This window comes from Octopus sinensis, linkage group LG9 (assembly GCF_006345805.1).
Source record: "Octopus sinensis linkage group LG9, ASM634580v1, whole genome shotgun sequence".
Classification (NCBI taxonomy): domain Eukaryota; kingdom Metazoa; phylum Mollusca; class Cephalopoda; order Octopoda; family Octopodidae; genus Octopus; species Octopus sinensis.
This window is the reverse complement of record NC_043005.1, coordinates 91,553,872-91,564,829: the sequence shown is the minus strand read 5'-3', so window position 1 is coordinate 91,564,829 and position 10,958 is coordinate 91,553,872. Positions and strand designations below refer to the sequence as shown.

The following is a 10,958-nucleotide window of genomic DNA, read 5'->3' as shown; positions in this document are numbered from 1 at the left end:
AATATAAAAGCATACTTTTACATGCAGTTTATGGGAGATAGCATTTGGAAATTTACAAATGAATTTCCTTATATATATATATATATGTATATATATATATATATATACGTTTTATTTATTATTTTGCACATTACTTAATCATCGTTATATTTTTTATCTTATATTTAATATTTCTATATGTAATTTTCTAGATGGTGTAATTTAATTTTTCATTTTGAATTGATAAAAGGTGGGTTTTTTTCTAATTTATATATATATATATATATTTCTGTAGCTAGGTGTTCTTTGTTAATACTGCCCCACTTTGAAGTGCAAGTGTGGTATCAACTTTCGGCTTAGCAGACTGGAAATAAGCTGGAGGAAAACGAAAAATAAAATCCTGGAAACAAATTTTTTCTGCTTGTTTTGGAATAGTGTTTTTTAGTAAATCTCAGTCAAACTAGCACTGTATTCCCATGAAATTTTCAAATGTAAAAGATATAAGAATCTTGTCAAAAGTGAATTATTTTTTTCAACTACAATATTATTTAGAAGTTAACATTTACAAACACTCTGGAATATTTCAAAAACAATTCCGTTGAATTTTTTTTTTACCATTTCAGTTTTTCTAATTCCTGATAATTATTTAAAATAAAAACTATAAAAAAAATCTTGGCAACTGTTATATCAATAGATAAATATAAAACCCAGCCTACATAAAAGGCAGCATGGTAATTTATTTACAAATATATATGTATATACAAACGAATTGTATCAATGATTAATTGGAGCAGGTGTGTGTGTGTGTGTGTGTGTGTATCAGTGTGTTATAATGATGAATGTTTAGTTTTGTGTATAAGTACATATGTATAGTTTCTGTAGTGTGTGTTGGTCCTAATTCTCCAGAAGCTTATGTCTCTTTATCATCGTCATCAGTTGGGCTGTAAATCGGACTGGCTGGGGAAGGTTTGGGTGAACTAGGAGAATATGTGGGACTAGTTGGAGAATATTTAGGACTTGTGGGGCTGTATGTAGGGCTGGTAGGAGAGTATTTGGGACTTGATGTTGGACTGGTCGGAGAATATTTGGGGCTAGTTGGGCTGAAAGTAGGACTGGTTGGAGAATATCTAGGAGAAGTTAAACTATACTGAGGGGACGTTGGGCTGTACTCAGGAGAAGTAGGGCTGTATTTTGGTGAAGCAGGAGAATAAGTTGATGTGGGTGTGTATTTTGGACTGCTGGGAGAGTATGCAGGGCTTGTAGGAGAATATTTTGGAGAAGAAGGAGAATACTGAGGAGAAGTAGGAGAGTAAGAAGGAGAAGTTGGAGAGTAAGATGGTGATGTAGGAGAGTAAGAAGGGGATGTAGGGCTGTATTTTGGACTGCTGGGGGAGTAACTTGGACTGCTAGGACTGTAGCTAGGAGAGCTAGGACTATAGTTGGGGCTGGTGGGAGAGTATGAAGGACTAGTAGGAGAGTAAGATGGGCTGGTTGGAGAATATGAAGGGCTGGTAGCACTGTAATTAGGAGAGGAAGGCGAGTAACTGGGGCTTGCTGGACTGTAACTAGGGCTAGTCGGAGAATAAGATGGACTTGTTGGGGAATAAGAAGGACTGGTTGGAGAGTAAGAAGGAGAAGTGGGGCTATAGCTTGGGCTGGTTGGAGAGTAAGAAGGAGATGTGGGGCTGTAACTAGGACTTGTTGGAGAATATGAGGGGGAAGTAGGACTATAACTAGGACTGGTAGGGGAGTATGATGGGCTAGTTGGGGAGTAGGAGGGGCTGGTTGGAGAATAAGAGGGTGAAGTTGGGCTATAAGAAGGACTGGTAGGTGAGTAAGATGGTGATGTTGGGCTATAGCTTGGTGAAGATGGAGAATAAGCAGGACTTGCAGGGGAATATGATGTACTTGATGGAGAATAGCTTGGGCTGTGTGGTGTCATAGCTGGTGACACGGGTACATAAACAGGAGATTTAGGTGAATAACTTGGAGACAGTGCGCCACCAGGGCTCGGAATGTAAGCACTGCCTGGAGATGACGGAGATCCACTGAGGGGAGACCAGTATGCATTGTAGCCGGGACTGCAACCACTTTCACTTGCAGCTGATGGTGAAAAGCCAGCACCACCAGGTGTCATTCCACTTCCAATACCAGGGGACCAAGAGCCGATATAACCAGGTGTGGCACTTGTGAGCCATGGTGTCATCTGTGGTGACATTCCAGTCATAGGGCTTCCACCAGATCCAAAGAACATTCCAGTGCCCATACCTGTAAATAAATTTTAAACGAAAATTTACTAAAATTTTTATCTATGTTAAATTAGTTAACCTCATGTAATACAAAACTTTGTTACTGTACATGTTTGGCAAAGACAACAAGGATGGGTTTAGATGTATTTAAAAACCTTCACTGTGATTTTGAATTCTTACTAAGTAAAGAAATTTCAATGGCAAAAAAATCTTAAACAGAAGAAATTGTGTTAATATTACAAAAATTTGCTTATGTAAGTGATACATAATGAGAGGTATTCCATGAATATATATGGCAGTCAATGCTGACCAGAACATCATCAATACTGAGAGAAGCTATTGCTACATAAAATATTGAAATATGTCTAACATGTAAATTACATAAAAACAGTGAACACAACAAGAGAATAACCAGCTGTGTTAGTGTCGGTTCCAATTAAACTTCCCTTAAATTAGATTTAACTGCCTCACATTTAAAATAATCAGTTCATGATTAGTGTTCATCAGAAAAGCTCACTTTTTCTCATTCATAGTAATGAGATTGATATTTCTAAATTCTGAAAACCTTCTAAGCTAGTTTGTACTTGATGTTACTCGTTAATATGCTTATGCAATCAACAATCAAACTTTATTACAGACCCTCACAATTTTCAGTTCCCTCAACTCTAAATTTATGCTGCATAAAATTATAGGAAGTTTGGTCAGGTAATGTGTGACCAAATGTCACACAATTATTTTTTTTTAATAGTTAGCATTAGAAATCCATTCAAATAAATAAAACATTTATTTATATCACATTATCATCAGAGAACTATGTTGACAAGTAAAGAAGAGTGTCAAACTAAATGCTTATTTTTAATTATGTCCTCCATATTCCAAATTCAAAACAGTGGACTTAAATTTTGCCTTTCATTTCTCGGGCACATCAATGAGTCAATTCAGTTAACTGTATTACTTCTCTGAAAATGTGTGGCCCTGTGCGTAAGTACAAAGTCTCAATCTCTAGATTTGATTCAAACAGCTGGTATTCAGCTCAGAGATGAGTATCTCTCGTATTTTGAAATGATTCTTTAAGTCTAAAGCCATATCAAATGAGGTAAAATTATATTACCAAGGAACGTGTTGTTACAAAATTCAAAATTGAAGTAAACCACTTACATTTAAAAAATCCAATCTGTCAAGCAGTTCGCATTCAAGTATTAATTCTTTGTTGATTACTCAGATTAACTATACAGTCATTATGCTAAGAAATTGCTACCAAGAAGAAATAAATTACATTGTTCTCTCTCCTCTCCCTCAATAGATCACAAAACAATGCAAAAAGCTGACATAAAATCATAAATTGCTTACCAGTACCAAGCATGCCAGGGCCAACATTGGATGGTATCTCCATACCAAATTTGCACTTGTCCCCATCAAGAAGTAAATCAAAACTACCGGTGCCAATCCGTGCAAGTTGCCCCACCATTATGTTCTCCGAGACACCTTTCATTGGATCAATTTCTGAATGAGAAGCTGCTTCCATCAAAATATCAACCTAAATCAGTGATACAAACACAGAAATTAGGATGAAATATTGAAATTACTTTCAGCAATAATTTAAATAGGTTAATAAGGAGAAATAACTTACGGTTTCTTCAAAAGAACACCGAGCTAATGCACCAGTTTCTTGTCTGTTAACACCATGACGAGTGATAGCCATTAAATGACCTTTAGCTGTCATAACATCACATAACAAGGCCAAATGTCGGTAATTTACATATGAACCATCAAAAGAAATTACATGGTTCATCTCTTTTTCAATTGATTTTCGAACAGCTTCAATTCCAAGTGACTAAAAGAACAAACAAAATTATTTGTTTTGTGAATTGCAACAATGTTAAAACAAAGAATTTTAGAAATTGTATTTTTACCAAAGGGACTGATTATTTTCAATTGAAATTTATCCATTTCTCAAACTTTGTCTAATATGAAGTCCGTATAGTTGTTAGGTCAGTTAACTTTAACTTAGAAGACAAAGAGCCAGACAAGAAACTTTAAAGCAATTCGAATTTTACAGAGTTAATAAAATACTGTATAATTATACGTCTTACAAAATAAAAAAAAAAATACAATTAAGAGCTCACATATCCATCAGTAAAATTATTTTTACTAATGCACAAGATGTTGCTGAAGTATATTTACCCATGAATGTTTGCAGCTTTTTGAGGATATATGTGTAGATTTACTATCATTAAGCTGAGACTATTCAAAAACTGAAATGTGCATGATGCTGAGTGTGTGAACAGAATCTTTGTCCTTCAGACGGGATTTCAATTGTTGAAAGCTTGATTTGCTTTTCTAAGTCTCACAGTGTCATGCTCCTAGGTTCCACTTCCAAGAAACACAAAACATTTCCCTTTGTTCATTATAATTTTTTACCATAAGAGAGAGGCGGAGAAATCACTTTGTATTTTTATGATCCCTGTCTTGTTTCTCTGCCTGCCTTGAACATCCTATGATATCAAGCAAATGTCGGTTCACATAATCCAGCTCCTCTAGCATCAGCTTGTCTCCACCATTACTACTTTCAGCCTGCATAGTTGGGATGCGTCAACTAGTTACTCACTATCAAGAAGACTATCAGAGATAATAGAAACTACTGTTCCAATAAAGCTTTTACATCTGAAAGCTTTCAGCAATCTCCCATTGCCTGTCATTTGACAATGAGTGTCTTTATTGAAGGATGATGCAAAAGCAATTCCAAAATTGAAAGCTTTTTTTTTTTTTTTTACAGTTAATCAAATTGAGAATTGATGATTTGAAGATGGAGGATGGGTGTTAAATAATGATGATGATGAACTATTTTAATTGTGAAAGAACCATTTTTTTTTTTTTGTGGTTCTTGGAATGGAAAAAGCAGCACTTGTTAAAATTATAGCATTAGATATAATTTTATTATTTAAATGTCCATATTCCATGCTGGCATAGGTTGGACAGTTTGACAGTGTGACGAGTCAAGGACTGCTTCATGCTTCAGTATCTCTAGTTTAGCAGGGTTTCTATATCTGGATACCCTTCTTTTACATTGTGTAAAGGGGTGCTCTTTTTTTTTTTTGTGGCACCAGTACTAGTGAGGTTACCATGCGTCCTGCAAGACTAAGATCTCCTTCAACTGAGTAGGGCCACAGTAGAGAGGGAGGTAACTTTATGCTAAGAGGTACAGAGTTAAAGGGTTAGAGAAGCGTCCAGAAGAATAGGTTTTTATGTTGTAGAGGAGCAATTTTAGAAGAGAAGTTGAGTGATTGGATGGAACTGGAAAGGGATAGAATATCGCTGGTGACACTGTTGAGAAAAGGAAATCTTAGGGAGTGCAATAACTAGCATATCATCTTGCTTCTGTCAGTATCCAACAACATACTTGCAAAGATGGTACTTAAAAGACTGAAAAATGCTGCAGAACACATGTTAAAGGAAGCGCAAGCATGGTTTAGGAAGAATAATTCATGCATTAACCAAATCTCTTAAAGTTTTCACTTAATTTCTATTGTAAATCTTTATTATATATGTTTCTGTGTATTCATGTATGTCTGAGTTTATTTCATTTAGATGATGTATTTCAGTTTCTAGTTTTCTTCAAAAGCAAATTCCAGTATTTCATTTTGTTATCCCTTTATGGTACACCTGTTCTGTTGTGCATTAAATTCAACTGATGATCTAGAGATGTGCACAATTCTTCTATATTAAAATCTTGTTACGTACCCAATTGAATATTAGCTGACGACTCATTTTCTATGGTAATGTTTAAACAAAATTTAAATATCTTTATATTTTACTGAATTTACCTGTAATTAGAGTCACTTTGAGACAAAAGTTATCCAACAGAATTCATTAAGAATTTTTCCTTCTATTGTGTTCCAAAAATCACAATATGTCGATATATAAAAAAAGTTAGTTGTTTAATAAAACCAGTTTAAATCTGTGATTATTTTAGAATTTAATTGAAACTCATAAGGAGTGTGTTTAGTTAGAAATATAGCAATGAAAGGGGTTAACAATAAAAAAGTCAAATATCAGCAACTAATAATGGGTTGTTAAACAAAGCATTCTCAAGGCAACATTTGTAAGCTGCTTAGTACAACTATATAGTAGGACACTTATACATCACTGTCTATGCTGCTATACAAATTTTTTTGATTTTCATCTCCCAAGTTATCAAAACTTGTTACAATACAACCTTAAACACAGAAAATTTCAAAATTACTTACCGAGAAGATTTCAACTATATCGTTAGATGTAGTTCGACACTTGTCAACATCTTTTTCACTGATTACTTTCATCAGAGCAGTCCCATCAGTTTCAAGAATCCATTCGGCAACTGCTTTAAATTCACCATCGTCAGTAATATGGATACGTTTTTTGTCATCAGTTGTTGGTAAATGCATGTACACCTGCCATAAAAATAAATGACATCACCATCATTTAATGTCCACTTTCCATGCTGGCATAGGTTGAACAGATTTGTCTGTTGTCGCATGGTCTCTACACCTGGATGCCCTTCCTAACGCCAACCACTTAACAGAGTGTGCTGGATGCACAGGCACAGGTGCTTTTATGCAGCACTGGCACAGGTGCTTTTATGTGGCACTGGAACCTGAAAAAATAAGCCTGTATGTGTGGAAGACAGCAAGCTTGAGGCGTCTTATCAAGTACAGCAAAGTGCCACATCTCCAGGTCCCTCGGCATTTCCTCAGTGTGGCCCTGCTTTCGAAGATCCTTTCTCACCACTTCATCCTACATCTTCTCGGGTCTACCCTTTCCACAGGTACCCTCCCCTATTAGAGCTCAGCACTTCTTTACACAGCTATCCTCATCCACACACATCACATGACCAAACCAGTGCAGTCTTCTCTCTTACATACATCTAACGCCTCTTATACCCAGTTTTCCTCTTAAACCATTTACACTCTGTCGTGCATGCTCACCAACATTACCCATCCAGCAGAGATGCTAGTTTCATTTCTTTCAAGCCTTCGCAAGCCCCTGTAGTCAAATCCCATGTTTCACTACCACGTAACACAGCTGCATGTACACAGGCATCACTGGAAGACAATATACTGGTCTTCAAAAAGATAACACAAATTTTTTAAATCAAAAGATATTAAACCAGCAGACACTACAGAAGCCCACTGAAATCATTAGAAAATTAAATTAAAGTTTATTTACCTTGGAAATTGACTCAATGCCTTGCAGAGTCATGTCTGTTAGAATATTGGCTTCAATACAGCGCAACAGAACATCATCTTCCATTTTATCAACAATATCTTCTTCCTATATATTACAAGAAAACAATGAATTGATATACAAGAAGTTTTTTAATACAGTTATTTTTATAAACTATTGATAGACCTAATCCACCTGTTGACTGCTTGATTATAACCTGACCCATGGTGTCTTTCATGTAGTCTGTACTGTTGTAAACATTCAGACCAAGTTTTGAATCTTTTCTGTTTGGCTGCCAAGGTTTCAAAAATTAAAGTTTAATTGAAAATTTTAAAATCTGGTAGATTAATGTAGTTTTCCAAGCTGAATTGCTGGAGTTATTTCACTTTTACCAGAATAAAATTTTTAAATTATAGAGGGTCAAGAAACAGGTTTTGGAAGCTGTCATTTTGTACATGACAGCACATATTGTCAACATCCTGAAAATAGCAGGTGTTGTTAATATTTGCATTCTACACGCAGAAAATGAGTAAACGACACGGTTTTTATTGTAGTTTTAAGCATTCAATATGCATTTAATGCGAAAAACAGCACATTACAAATTAAATATTTTTAAAAAACAAACATTTAAGCATTTGATATGCATTTTGGCGAGTAAAACAGTAGAACACAGCATCAACAAGTGGTTTCAATATATTTGTCAACACGTGCTTTCTCACAGACAAAAGAGTTCCCATGTTTGGCTTGTAACTATGGAAATAGGCATGAGTGTGTCTGTGGCTTATGAGTGGCTAAAATTACCCAAAATTTTCAAACTTTAATAGCCAGACAATGACTTTGATTTTTCAAGACACTGATTAGCCTATAAAAGTGTATCAGTAGACTGAATATGAAATCAGTTCAAACAGAAATTGAAATTGGCACCAAATGCAAAAGATCCCAAGTTTCTAATCTAAGGATGATTCAATATCAAAGTGCTGGTCCCTACGGGACCTTCTCTGCAAAGAGTCACGTTTGTTAAAGGATACTAGTGGATCTAGTTTTTCAGCAGAACCCCATTGATATGTTATACAGGGGTTCTAACAGTTAGGTAATAGCTCAGGAAGCTGATTCATTTGCTCACCAGCTACCACTGATTTCCAACAAAGATTGAAGCAATTAGCAGCAACATTAGTCATGATTGCTTCCTTCCTTTACCAACACAAGTCTGAGATCCAGCAAAGGCTATCATCCTTTACTCTTTAGAGTGAAATATCTAAAAAAATTACTCTACACATCTGTGATACTTGTGCTCTGATCATTGGTTTGACCACCAGCACATATTAGAAACTACAAACAATATCTGTCAATTATTTTAGGCAAAAAATCATCGTAAGCCTATTCAACCTTCAAAACTATAAAATTTCTATGTAAGGAATAGAAAATGTTCGATAGCAAAACTACTCACATCTTGCATTTTACCTTCATCTGAGCTCATGATTCGGATTCGAAGGACTAACTTTTCAGCATTGTCATCATTAAAAATACAATTCAAGTCATCTCCAAATCCTAGTGAAAAATACAAATGATCAAAAACAAAACAGAGATTTTAAGATGTATGAAAATAGAAATGATCAAGACAAAACTAAGAGATTTTAAAATGTATGTAGTATTAAGGGAACTGTAATCACAAAACCAAAATGCTATAGTCAAAACAGTGATTGAGTTATTTATTCATTGTATGGGGAAAATTTGAAACAAAGAGAGAACTTGGATTAAAGATGAGTAGGTAGCTAAGACTAGCAAGGTTTTTCAGTAAAACAAAAAAATACACAATGGAATGGTAAGTTTAATGTTTGAATTCAGAGAAAGATGAAAAGAATACAAGAGGATGGTAGTAACTAAAGTCAAATTGAAATGGGAACAAATCAGTCACTTACAGAATTGAGGACACGCAATAAATCATAAGCAAATTTCAGTTTAAACCAAATTATACAAATATTTTTCATTGGAAAATCAAAAAGATAAAGATTGTAATTTAAAGATGAATTTGCTTATACCAAATACAATTTTAGAAAGTCCTTACCTGCAGTGATTTTCTCTGAAATCTGTTCCATTGTCAATTTTTTATCAGTCATTCTTTTCCGGTCCAGTTCAATGCGAAGTAACCAGGGAGAAATACGTGACACATCAAAGTCCGGCATTTCATAGTAGACATTGACCCAGTCTTGATCCTCAGCAATGGTTGTATTTTGAGGATCAGGATCATAATGTATGGCAGTATTCCCTGTAACCTTCCGCAATGTCGTGTGTTCCAGACGATGTAAGACATCCTGAAATAATAAAAAATGGTGTTTTATAGTATAAACTGAAAGTGTTATTCATCACATGACAGTTAACTTCTACTACCTTGGGTAATATTAGGATATATGGCATATATACAATAATTACTCTTTAACTTTTACCAAATTTGCTGGTGCTTATACAAAATGATGAAATGAATACACATTTTTACAAGAAAAATATTTTAAATAATCATTACCTTAAAATAAAATTAAATAAACAATATTCAAGAAGCAAAAAAAATTACTCTCCATGCTGATATATTATAGAAATCAACCACAAAAAACTTGGACTTGAGGACAGGACCAAACCTTACACACCTAGCCCACCCCATGTAAGCTTAAAGGATCATAAAGAAAACTTCGCAGTGGACCACTCCGTTCGCCTCATCTGCCCTTCCAGCTCTGATACAGTTAAGATCAGCAAATTTATACTCAATAGGATAATACTCCAATTTTACATGTCTGTATGTGTGTGTATGCATGTCTGTGTGTGTGTATGCATGACTGTGTGTGTGTATGCATAACTGTATGCTATGTATATGAGACCTTTTGTATGCAGATGATTGTGAGCTAATAGCACACACAGAGATTGATATGCAACACATTTTGAATGCATTCTCTGATGCTTGCACTGCCTTAGGATTGACAGTTAATCTCAAGAAAACACTTGTCATGTACCAAACTGTCCCTGGTAAGCAGTATAGTGTACCAAATATCTATGTGTATGGTAAACGACTTGATGTAGTTGATCAGTTTGTCTACCTGGGAAGCACTATTAATAGATATAGCAATTTGGATGATGAAATTCCATATAGAATTAGGAAAGCAAGTGTTGCTTTCGGAAGGCTAGAAAAGCGCCTCTGGAGTCGGCGAGACATATGCAGAAAGACAAAGATAAAGGTGTACAAGGCATGTGTGCTCCCCCCTTCTCTTCTCTATGCCTGCGAGACGTGGGTCACATATCGATACCACCTTAAACAACTGGAACGTTTCCATCAGATGTGTCTCAGACGGATCTATGGCATTAAGTGGAAGGACCGCATCAGTGATCTTGAAATATTGGAAGGCTCTCGGAGTGAAAGTATAGAAGCTCTTGTGTTAAGCAAAGGCTCAGATGGAGTGGTCATCTGGTCAGGATGAAGGATTCAAAGATGCCAAAACAACTCTTTTATGGGGAGTTAGCTAAAGGAGAACGACCCCCACA

At 35.4% G+C, this 10,958-nt stretch overlaps 1 protein-coding gene across 1 annotated transcript in view; it reads right to left on the bottom strand.

The window, feature by feature from the left end:
- Nucleotides 1-416: 416 nt before the first annotated feature.
- LOC115215864 (DNA-directed RNA polymerase II subunit RPB1) overlaps nucleotides 417-10,958 on the bottom strand; it is a 35,559-nt gene continuing 25,017 nt past the window's right edge. The window contains exons 20-26 of the mRNA XM_029785209.2: nucleotides 9,496-9,742; nucleotides 8,878-8,978; nucleotides 7,434-7,538; nucleotides 6,476-6,658; nucleotides 3,859-4,062; nucleotides 3,579-3,765; nucleotides 417-2,247 (exon numbers count right to left, since the gene is read on the bottom strand). Coding sequence (XP_029641069.1) covers nucleotides 890-2,247; nucleotides 3,579-3,765; nucleotides 3,859-4,062; nucleotides 6,476-6,658; nucleotides 7,434-7,538; nucleotides 8,878-8,978; nucleotides 9,496-9,742 — 2,385 coding nt within the window. The 3' untranslated portion in view covers nucleotides 417-889. The remainder of the gene's footprint in view (nucleotides 2,248-3,578; nucleotides 3,766-3,858; nucleotides 4,063-6,475; nucleotides 6,659-7,433; nucleotides 7,539-8,877; nucleotides 8,979-9,495; nucleotides 9,743-10,958) is intronic.